Source organism: Lycorma delicatula, chromosome 3 (assembly GCF_047948215.1).
Source record: "Lycorma delicatula isolate Av1 chromosome 3, ASM4794821v1, whole genome shotgun sequence".
In the NCBI taxonomy this organism is placed as follows: domain Eukaryota; kingdom Metazoa; phylum Arthropoda; class Insecta; order Hemiptera; family Fulgoridae; genus Lycorma; species Lycorma delicatula.
Window position 1 is genome coordinate 114,244,829 of NC_134457.1, and position 12,775 is coordinate 114,257,603.

General features: G+C 29.6%; 1 protein-coding gene across 1 annotated transcript in view; it reads right to left on the minus strand.

Moving 5' to 3' along the window:
• Positions 1-240: 240 nt before the first annotated feature.
• Positions 241-12,775, minus strand: part of Edem1 (ER degradation-enhancing alpha-mannosidase-like protein 2) — a 54,205-nt gene continuing 41,670 nt past the window's right edge. Inside the window, exons 9-10 of the mRNA XM_075360415.1 lie at positions 10,158-10,349; positions 241-1,407 (exon numbers count right to left, since the gene is read on the minus strand). Coding sequence (XP_075216530.1) covers positions 308-1,407; positions 10,158-10,349 — 1,292 coding nt within the window. The 3' untranslated portion in view covers positions 241-307. The remainder of the gene's footprint in view (positions 1,408-10,157; positions 10,350-12,775) is intronic.

The following is a 12,775-nucleotide window of genomic DNA, read 5'->3' on the forward strand; positions in this document are numbered from 1 at the left end:
CCATACTGAAATTTCTCTAGGAATTCTTACAGAAGTTACTAAAAATATAAAGACAAATTTGGTATTCCACAAAATAAACATATACATCAAAATTGAACACCTTTTTGAGAAATTCGGCTTTGAAATACAAAAAAAAAAATTATCTTATTTATCATGATATTTATAATATGCAGAATTAAAAGTTTATGCATTTGGCTTTCCTAGGTTGTTGCAATAAATTTAAAATTTTAATTTTCTTAATTGAACAAACAATAATTTATTATTTAATCCTAATTATGATTACATGTGTTTAAGTCTCTTTACAGCATCAATTTGAATAAAAAAATTCTCCTGATAATGATATTCTTGTTAAAAATGGCTGAGGATTACAAGATAACAACTCATAACTTTCTAACCACGTACTATTACGTTTATAACCTGGACCAGTCCTTATACGTTCTAATAATTGTTGAGGGTCAAAATCTGAACCACCAGAACCAGAAGATATAAGAAATTTTGACACAAACTCGGGAAGAGGAACAGCAGTTTCTGTTGAGGTGTCAACTTTATCAGTAAATAAAGGACTAGAATCTAGTCTTGTAACTGGTGTTACCCGTTCTCTGTCATCGACTTGGTAAGATATATCCTCAGATTTCCAACTTTCTTTATTTAATTTTGGTAAGAACGCATTATTATCATTCGACTCTGGATCAATTACTTTAGAACTTGAAACTTCTAATTCATAATCTGCAGTTAATAGCAAAGTTTTATTAGATAATTTTAAAATATCTTTTATGATATTCTCTTTGGAATCATCTTCTACTGTGGCAGATTCTTTACTATCTTCTCCAACCATTTCAGTTTCATAATGTTCATCAACTTCATTATTAAAATCATTTAATTTCTTTATTAGATTACGCATTAATTCTATCTGTTTTAAATCCTCAGTTTCTGCTTTATTCTCAGCAAACAAGCCAGGAGAATTATTCTTCAGTACTGTATCAGGAGAACTATTAGAGTCTTGATCATTTTCTATGATATTTTTAAAATGTGATGCTAATTCTTGAGCTAATATTCGCAAAGTTTCAGATATTAAACGCATCAGTCGAACAATATTATCAAGGTTGTAAATGAATTCTTTATTTTTAAAAAACTTTTCTAAACATTTACACAATGTTCTTAAAAGAATTTTACTACTTTTAAAAGTCACTTTATCTTCAGTCAATGGTGCAGCTAAATATTGTTCGACTACATCTCTTAGTAACCTTATTTGAGAGGCTAAAATTTTCAGTTTTACTGTTCCAATAGGTTTCAATTGAACTACATCAACGGTACTGGTTTTATCCATGTTTTTCAAGTAGTCATATTTATCTTGCACAGGAGGCTCATTTTCAATTGCTGAAGCTAGTTTTATATTGGATTTATCACCTAAAACAAAGTAAATATTATTTTAAAGCAACAAACTATATTTAAAAGTAGTTTCTTAGAATCTCATGCAAATACTTAATTATGGTTGTAATCTACAAATATAAAAATAATAATCATAAAATGTTCATCAAATTAAAGTATGACACAGAAGTATCCTTTTAAAATTTAGGTACCACTTAGAACAACCTGTTGTAAATATATCTCCAACTTACATGGATGACTCCATACTGTTCCAACTGGACTTATTTCCGTTTATATCTCCATTCTTCCTCTTATTTTTTATGTAAAGATTATGAATAAAACATATTTTAATATCTATATAAAAAGCTTTTCAAATATGTAAGATCCAAAAATAATTGTTTAAACCTAAATTATTGGTTTGCTAATATAAGAAAGACTAGTCTTTCTGAACCCTTACTGAACCATTTGATTATTATATTATTATAATATTTTTATTAATATGATAAATTTGCTATTTGCTATGTAAAAGAAAATTGTATTTAACAACTAATTCTGTTAATACTGGATATATTTTTTGACAAAACTGTTTTTCTTTCCTACAATAATTTAATTCTAAAAAAATTTCAATTTTTAGTTTATAAAAACCAGTTTACTTGTTTTATAGTAACAGTATAATAAAAAAATTTGTTTACTAGCAATCAATTCAATAGCTTAATGAATTTCAAACATAACTTTATTTGTATAATTTATACCAATAACATACGTTATAAATTCAATAATTAAATACTATTACTAATATTCACAAATTATAAAAGAAAATCACTTTCACAGATGTTTAGCCATTAATGTCACAGTTTATTGAAATAAATTCCTTTTTAAACATATAATAAAAAGTAAGTAAGTACATCAAGTCATTAAAAAACATTTATGTATGTGTTAGTTTAAAATAAAATAATTAAAAATAAGATATCAGTTTAAATATAGCAGTGATGCATATATATGCCAAAGTTTTAAAATTTATTTTTAATTATTTTTTATTTTTTGAAAACTCTGATGATGACTAGCTATTAAAATTGCTAAGAGATCAAATTTATTAAATACTCGTGAAAATAACAGTACTTAATAATTGTATAACTTCATTTCTCTTATAATCATGCAGGAAACAGTATATAAAAAAATTATACACACAAGGTGTTTGCTAATGTTTTATTTTATGGATTAACTTTTCATCTTAAAACTTAATTTTATTTATCTACTATATTAAAACAAATGGTGATAAAATGAGAGCACAGAATATATTTTGGATTCTACTGATAACAAACAGTAATTAAAAAAAATTAAAAATAACTTGCAAATTAAATAAATTTTCCAAATATAGATTTGTAGAAATTTCAAGTTTAAAATATATGGAAAATAACTAACATGCAACGTATCTGATGTTTTGTTTTTAAAAAAAATATACGTTTGAGAAATTGAGTTTAAGAAACTCATATATTTTTTTTATAAAGAAATAAGAGTTTTTTAACTTTATATTTAAAAAAAATAAGAGTTTAAAAAACTCACATTTTTTTATTCAAAGACGTGATTGAAGTTGGATTTCATTAAATTTTTTAACATTAAAAGTTACATAACCTGAAGTACAGGTTTGAAATTACGCTGATACTCAAAACTTTATATAAATATGAGTAAATTTTTGTATGGATGGATGTCAGCTGAATACAAACAGTGGGAGTAAAATAATGTTGGAATAACTAATTAGTCCATGAATGATTTGGGATGAACTGGTTATATATGTTTAGATCACCTGTATTAAAAATACATTATTCACTATGAACATCCTCAATAAACAAAGTCAGTGATATGAGCATATATTTATGTTCTGTAAATGTTTTTAATTCAATAAGTTAGTATATCTGGATATCCTTTACTATTAGTGCTAATTTATAGTAGAATTTTCACCCACTCTTTAAAGTTTTATAAATTTTAAAGGCTGGGAAAAACAAAAAATGTGCATCCTGAGATCAGAGGAACCAAAGTAACCAGTTAAACTGGTAGCTGAACATTACAGGTAGTTGAACTGGAAAGTATTTAGGTTATTTTTGTAAAAGTACATTCACATACTTAACATCTCATTCATTCAGTATAATTTAGTAATGAATGAAAATAAATTTAGTGTATATGATTGAAAAGTAAATACAAACAACAATCTTTTCTTATTGTGTGTCAAAACAAGGTTGTTCCTGGCAAGAGGGGAGCAAAATAGGGGGTTTATTGTTTTGACTATTACGCAAATATTTAAAAAAAATCTTCCTAAATGTCCTGAAAAAGTAACAATCTTAACAAAAACGGATATTATACATTTTTTTTTATTTAGTAAAGTTTTTATTTAACTTTATTAGATATTATGGTAATCAACAAAACAGTCAATTTCTAATTTATTAAAGAAGTAACATTTTCCAAGTACATTGTAATCAGTCAACAATTATTCTGTTAATTTACAGAATAATTATAAAAATAATTTTTTGTGAATGTGTTTCAGAAATTATACATGAAATATACTTTTAAAAATACAAAATATTTTTAGTTACAACATTTTTGAAAGTAATTTGTAAATTTTCTGAATACAATTAAATGTCAATACCAATAAAATTAAGCAGTTTTGTCAATTTTCAGCCTGTTTTAAATTCCTTTATTAATTGATTTAATAATATTATTAATAGTAAATTAACCATATCGGTAATAATTTCAGTCATACCTCAGGTTTATCAACTGATTTGAACAAATGAGATGTCTTTTGTTTACAATAGAAGCATTAAAATTTAATCTTGTAAAATTTTATGAAAGACTCATCAAAATCAGTGCAGCAGTTTTTGCATGACAACAAACTTGCAGCTTTAAATATTAGAATAATATTATAAATCAGTAAATGGTTTGATAATTTAAAAAAAAAATCTTTCCAGTTGTATATCGTAAACTGTCATCTGAGACCAGCTGATGTCCTTATATACCCAGTCACAACATAGTAAGAGGAAGGGAGGAAGTGGCAGGATGCATTTGTGGATGGAAGGGAGGAGGAAGTGAAGAACACAAAGTAACAGCAGATGAAATGGTGTCAGCAAATGAAAACAAATATGCACCAATTTTCAAATTTGATTGTACTAACTTTGGAACTAAGAATGCTATCACAGCTGGGGAAAATTTCATTTTGTAGAAAATTTTATGGGCTTTCCACTTTGGTCAATTTCCTCACCATTTATGAGATATTTACAGATAACCATAAACTTGCACGTTAAAAATTTGCATAAAGGGGTGAAAAAGGAGGATGGGTAAATTTTTTTAAATTAAATGTAGATAACAATTTTCCTCTTGTTTGGAACTGTTAGTGTGCAAAATTTCATCATAATTGGAATAAAAATGTAGATATGTATAAAAGAAAAATGAACACAAATATTCTTTTTGATATTTATAAAAGATAATTTTATAAAAATAATATTTATAGAACTATTAATGAGTAAAAAATTTTATTGGTTTTATGGCTCCACTTTGGAAAATTAAAAGGTAGAATTTTCAAACTTATTTATTTTGTCAATCCTGATAGGATTCTTAAAATTTATTCTTTAAGACTTTGGTGGTTGACATCCCCACAGCCCTAACCTTTTTTTTCCTACTTTTCTTCCTACTACACTTTGAGCTGCTGAAGAATTTGCACTTTACATGTACATTACACAAATTATAACGTATATACCTTACACAGTTATACAACATCCCACACTGTTTCTTCTTACATTTATACTTGGTGGTGCTGCAATATCTTATGAAATGTAACCCAAGGTAGAAACTATTGTGCTGGTGAGTGAATGGCTTTAAGTAGTGAGTCTCGAATAATGTCCTCTAGGCACCTGGGTAAACCTAGTTATACTTAGCTCTAGCCTCTGTACGTGTGGGGTCTGCAGAGGTAGTCCTACATTTCCCCAGTACTTGTGGGACCAAAAATAGTCTACAATAAAACACTATGATGGTTGGTGGTCCATCTGAAAAACCACCAAAAACAGTCTTGTGAAAAGGCCTCGATCAGCACTGCCTGATGAAGATATCAGTAGTGTGGAGAAGAAAAGTAAACTCTGTGATGCACCCTGTCCACAGTTTAAAAATGTTAGATTCGTTGTTATGTGAAGTAATCAGGAAGGAGACCTTCACAAGGTCTCTCCTCTCCTGATCAACAGGATCATATAACTTATCGAAGAACAACAAGAAATTAAGAAATGGATTGGTACTAATCTAATTATATAATGATGAGCAGAATCAATCTCTGTTGTGTCTTACTACTATGGGCAGTATAAATGTAAGTACGGTGTGTCACAAATACCAGCCGAGGAGTAATTTTTGTTGGGACCTACTAAATAGGGAAGTTATTGGAAGAGCTGATGAGCTTCATCCCCAAGTTGTAGAAGTGAAGTGAATAATAATAATGAAACATCAGAGTTGGATGGAAAACCTACTCCTTCCCTTATTATAACATTCAACCTCCCCACATCACCGGAGAAAATTAATGTAAGTTACCTGTCAGAGTACGACCATTTATGTTTCCAGTGTCGAAGGTTGAACACTGCAATATGTGTTAAATGCGCAAAAGAAGGTCACAAAGATACTGACTGTTAGGAAGAAAAATGAATTAATTGTGGGAAAACACATTCAGCTTGTTCACGGATTGCCCAACTTTAAAAGTTGGGCAACTCTCAAAATTTTTACTGAGTAGAACAATCTTTTCTGGCTGCATGAAGAGAATACAAAGATGCTGAACTCCTGGAACCTGGTTAAACCAAATGTCTCATTTGCTGCTGCTACATCAAACCAAGCCATTGCAATTGCAGGTAATAAACAGTGTGGATCCTGTAGTGAATTAGAACAGCTTGTTCAGATATTGTCTGAACAAGTTGGCTTGCTCACAGCAACAATTTCAGAGCCAAGTAAGAGTACAGACAAGAAGAAGATTAGTGGAAAGACCAACAGTGGTTTACAGAAAACTACTTTAATTGCTACACTGCAAATAAAATTCTGGCTGCACCATCTATGCAGCAAACTACCAAAGATTCCTTTTAAGGGATCTATCAAAAAATTGTTGTCTGGTACAGTATCTCCAGCCTCCTAGGCTTCCAAATCCCCACCGCTATCCTGAGGTATCTTTGAGGATATAGAAACAAATAAAGTGCCAGAAGAAGCTAAGCACTTCCTTAAAGTTATTAACTCAAAAAGAAAAATTGGAGAGTATTCAACAAATAATCTGCGTGCAGTGTTGTTTACAACAGAATACTGGAATCACCTATTATGATTATTACCCAGTGGAATGTTCAAGGTCTTTGTACCTGGATTGAAGATGTTAGAGTATTGACATGTGCACAAGAACAAACTTTAGTAATGTGATTCTAAGAAATGCATCTTCTACAACAGGATGAAGTAACACTCCGGGATTATTTCAGTGAGAGATAAGACTCTGTCCTAGACAGTAGATAGTGGTGGGGTTTCTGTCTTCATGCAGGATGGTGTATCAGCTACAAGGATATCACTAGCTACCCATATCCCTGCAGTCACCATGAAGATCTCAGTACCTTTCAAATTGCACATCTGCCATCTATATCTCTCACCGAACTCAGAGTCTGATGCACTAGATATACAAAATCTCCTTGTCAAAATCCCATCTCCATTGTTAACAATAGGGGACTTAAATGCCCACCATATTTCATGGGGCTCAAAATCTGTTCCTCACGAGGAAATATCATAGACTGGACTTGAACCTCTGTCTGCTGAATGACATCATGAATGTTTAGGTCTTCATCGACTGGTACTTTGACCAACATCGACTTCTCTCATTATCTTCACCAAGTTTACTCCCTCATCTTAACTGGTCTGTTTGTGATGACTTTTATGGCAGTGACAATAAACCAATTATTTATTTAGCACTGATTGCATAATGAACAAACGACCATAAAGATGAAGTGTTGAAAGAACAAATTGGAGCAGTTACCACAAAGCCTTCCCTTCAAAATATGACAATAGTGCTGTCATCCTTTATCAGCTTACCTATTTTCCCTTCCTGGTACTCGACAATGCTAGTAGATTCATTCCACAAACATCAAGAAATCCAAGACGTCCCTTCATTCCCTGGTGGAATGATGATTGCCAAAACGCAATTAGGGAACAATGTCATAAATTTAACCGCAGAGTGGTATGTTGTCATGAGGTTGGTCCGATTCCAATGGACAAATCACAACTCCCTGTTGAGCCAAGCCAACATTGCTAAAGACCAGTGTGACCTGACTCAACAGCTCGTTTCAGGACTACCATAAGGTTCATAAGGTGTCATGTGACGTCAGAGAAATCTGGTGAAAGTATGCATATATATATATTTTTTTTTTCTGTGTAAAAAATAAATAAGATTTAAATCCATTCCCAAATTATTGAAATAAATAGCTCAAACAGTTCAGAGATGAGTTGAGCAAAGTAATAACAGAATGGAACGCAAGAAAGGTGGGAGTTTCAGTATTTCTCCCTACAGATGGCAGAACCAGGCAATGTCCCTTGCTGCTGTATCTTTCTATTATTGGGCAGGTTTCATCAGTTATTTAGTGGTGGTTATAAATTTTAAGTTTTATTTATGGACGGTTTTGGTAATTTGCATTCCTATCTGTATGGACCAGTATGAAATTTATTTACTGGTTCTGACCGTGGGTGACTAAGCTTTTGAGCCTAGTAATCCCGGCGTGATTCCCCTTCAGTCCATCTGCTGAAGTCCTTTCGGTACCAGCACCTACGGGCTAGTAGGAATATGCCTACCGGGACCCTAGTTGTTTAGAGGGAGGAATGCTCCCGGAGGGAGTCGGATGTGCTGACTGAATGAAATTGTGGCCTCTTCGGGGGACGGTGTGGAGTGTTGTCTACGTTTTTATAGTTTTAACAAAATTTAATTATGAAAACAGTCACTTTCGTGGCTGCAATTTTTCGCGTGGTTTCCATTTATAGGTTACACGATATAGAGGTTCCTAAGGCTGGTTTGTCATTTTTTTACTCTCGTATCGCCTCTTCACGGTAGTTCGTTAATAACTGCATGAGGCTGTTTTCTTATACCCTGTATAGTATGGTCCTCTCGGCAATGTTCGAACACAGTCACTGCAGAGTAATAAAAGCAAAGATCAGCCACATACACTGCATGTATTTTATTTACTAATTTAATTATCTTTTTATTGAAGATTTTATTCTGAAATAAAAATAAATACATACAATAGTACAAACACTGTTTACTTGTTTGTACATTTGATTTAAATACATTTATTTATTAGCAGACCTATAAATAATGTAACTGATGCATGAAAATTTTATGTGATTCAAGACTGCTATTAAACTAAAGCAATACACAAATTATTATAATTAATAAAAATGTATGTTCTCACACTATAAAATTTAACTATTTCAGCTATCTAATTTAATTCTTCATGCTGTTTGACCCTCACAATTGTTATCAAACTTGCTGATTCCTTCTAGAGCAATCATTAATTCAATAGCTACATTTCTGAGCTAGTTATTATTAGTCCAAATTTTCTTCAAGCTTTAAATAAATATCCAATTTCTTCAATAAAAAAATAAATGTAAATAAAAAAATATACATGAAAAGGCACACTAGAGGCAGACCACAACTGTGTATCAGGTTAAAAATTCAATTGGTTAAAAAAAGTTTTACACCAATCTAAACAAAACTGAGTATTTCATACTATTAGGTCATACAATATAGTTTTATGTAATTTGACTGAACTTCCAAGTAAATAATATAGTCTAAATAATAATAAAATCAGTAAGGCGCAAAATTTATAGATTCATTATAAAGGCTGATATATTAAAATATTAAAAAGAAAAAGTCCAATTAGGAAATAATTTCTTTTTATAAAAGTTTGTTATTTTTCAAAGAGAATAAATCTTATGTTATTGACTACCCATTACATATAATTAAACAAAAAAAACCTTTCAAGTGGAAGTCAAGAAGGAACAGCATGGATTTATAATTTTTTAATTATAATGGTGATTAAAATATAAACTAGAATTTTGCTTTACAGACTAAAGAAAAGCAGTGAATGTGATGGGGCGCTTTGGGTAGGTAGTTGGATGTGTGTGGAGGGAAGAAGTCACGCCCATAGGTTATGTTTCCATATCAGTAACATAATGTCTGAACAGAACATACCACATCATCTGTTGAACAACAAATTATAATCTGATGTCTTGCCAATGGTGCCAAATCCTCTGAAATTTTGACTCGACTCCAGAAGTAATTTGGAAATGCAACCTTGTCAAAAACTCTTGTTTTTGTGTCTTTCTTGGCCAAAAAATTTCAAAGTGGCCATGATACAGTGAATAACAAAAGTCACAAACATGAAAGGATCAGGAAACTACCTATCTGGTGGAGAAAATGTATTTCTATTGAAGGAAATTATGTAGAAAAATAACCTAATTTATTCATAATTTTGAATGTTTCTTGTATGTTTAACTGCAAATTATGAATACGATCACTCACAAATGAAGACAAAACACATTAGGCCATTTATATAATAACTCACTTCCCTTATAATATCATACGTTAGTTTTAACTTCTCCATAAAATTTTATAATGCTTGCTGGATCTCTCTAATAAAAAGAAATAGTATAAAATTAAGGATTAATATAAAACAAATAATGAAATACATCTTATAATGGTAATAGTAGGTATATTACAAGATGTAGTGGAAAATTGTACTGTTATCCAATACCTTCTACAAGTTTTTCACCAATGTTGATATCATTTTTTCTAGAACTTCCTTTATCAGTAGTTTTTGCTTGAGAGTTTCGTAATCTATCACCTTGGAAGGTAGACTTGTAATATGAATTTGATTTTGAGGTTGAAAATTCTTCTCTACCATCACTGCAGCACAACAGAGCACCAGGATCTAATGGATGTGCCTCTATGAACATAGGACAAGAAAATATAAAAACAACATAAATATATAAAAAAGGAAAAATATTTAATAACAGAAAATAAAAAGTGTAATGAATAACACTTTAATAAAAGTTTATTCATTAAACTTTTTATAAATTCTGGTATCCATTACATTTTTGCAATTGTATCCCTTAGAAGAAGGTATTATTATAATGTACGGTAAGAGTATTAATATAACACTCTACATCACTTCTTTTTTTTTCTATCACATTATGTTTTGTTCCCCTTGCAATAATTCTTTACCAGTTTTACCCAGATTTTCAATTATCCATTTTTAAAGCTTTTAACTTCCATCTACTGTAATAGCAATATTTTGTGGTTTTTTAATGTTAGACACTAAATGTAAATTTTACAGGTAAAACAACTAATCCTATAAAAAATAACCTACACTAAAAAGACAAACCTCATCATTTATAACATAACATTCCAATGGGATCAAATAACAAGAAAATCTCTGGTCACTGTTTTTGATGAGATAGTAGAAAGAAAAATTTATTTATTTTGAAAATTAAATGTTACTTTAAATGTTTAGACCTTAAAAAAATTTGAGCTACATGAGTTTTATTATAATAATAAATCCTAAAAATTAAACAATATGATAAACAAATAGAGAAAGAAGCTGAACGAAGGTTTACTGAAATAAATTTAAAAACAAGGAAATTGTCAATAAAAATGTTTATTTAAAATCTAAAATGAAATGATCATTTTGATTGTTAAACAATCATTATCTTTAGATACAGCGTATAAAAAAAGTAAAAAAATAAAAATTAAATTATAAAACAAATATCAAATACTTATGAAACACTGCAAAATGAATATTTCTAACAGTGTTTAGAGAATAATAGTAAAAAAATTTAAAATCTGTTGTCAATTTGAGCAACCTTAATTGAAAGCTTAACTTTAGCTTAAAAACACTGCAATCAATGAAACCTTCAATTAAGATTACCTACCATTAATGCATGCTCCTTATATAGGGCTTAATAAGATTTATCAAAAGACAAAGATGGTATGAAACTTAAACTAGTTATACAGATTCCCTGTCATGAAAAAAAAATTAAGGAAGATACAAACAACTGCTTAATTTTTTATGATAAAAAATGTTTATAAATTATATATTTTTCTTTAAATCCTAAAATTCTCAAAGGTAATGTCAAACCAGATAAGAAAACTATTTCTATGAAACTAAATCAAACACTTTGGTCTACAAGAATGGGCCTTATTATAGTTCCATTTTAATTTTTAATAAATAATTGAACTTTACTTTAATTTTTGGAATTTATCAATTTAGTTAAAATAAAACTAAAAGAATTTCTTTCAAAGAATTGACACTACTCTGTCAATTAATTAAAAAAATTAAAGGAAAACCTTGAATTGTCTCAATCTCTATTTAATGTGTTCATAATAAATATGTGCTTAATAATATGTGGTATTTCTTCAGGATTATGATTTATTTCACAGTTATTTTTTATATTTAGAATATTTATGTATTTACCTCAATATTATTTTATGTTTTTATATAATAATTCATATGAACTTTAAAGACATCTATTTTTATTTTATAATTAATTGTATAGTAGTGATGCTGCTCTGATTAAGATTTCACCATGATTTTCCTTGATCTATCCAGGAAAATGTTTGGGGCAGTCCCTTTTTTTCATCGATAAAGTAGCAAATCTATCTATTCCTGATGTGATCAATGTAATGTAACTGATTTTTAATGAAATAGTTTTGTGATCACTACCAGTCAATGACACTGTCTAGTATCTTTAACCAGACAAAGCTATGGCTGATTTCTCTAGTATATTGTTTTTATTGTGGCAAATGCTCCTTTATTTTATTAAAATAAATTAATTTATAATTAAATTTATAAAATAACCAGCAGTTGTTTCAATTTTTCTCTCAGTTTCAACTACAACACATCCAAGATTGCAATTATTTCCTTTACAAATTAAATTATAAATTCTATCCTTTTTACGGTTTTAATTTTACATTTTGTGTTTCCCAAGACAGAAGCCTGTTTCCAAGGCTCAACCGTGAAAATTAATGTTAAACTGCGATTTTTAAAAACATTTTTTACCCTGCTGCCATGCACAGGGCAATGCAACTTTTTTACACGTTTTCTAAGATCATTCTTCTTTATTTAATGTTCTTTATTTTTCCATTCTTCTTCTTATCTTCAAGTAAGGTTGTTTTGCTGTATTAACAACATTTTTTATCAATTAAATTTTCTGTATATTACAATAGTGTGATAAACAACACCATTAAACTCTGCTGTGTACTTCATAAAATCTATTTTTCTGCAATAAATTTCCAGACCAATAGCATGCGGCATGTACATTTGTTCATATTAACATTTTAAAGCATACCAAACCTAATGAGTTTTAGCCTTTT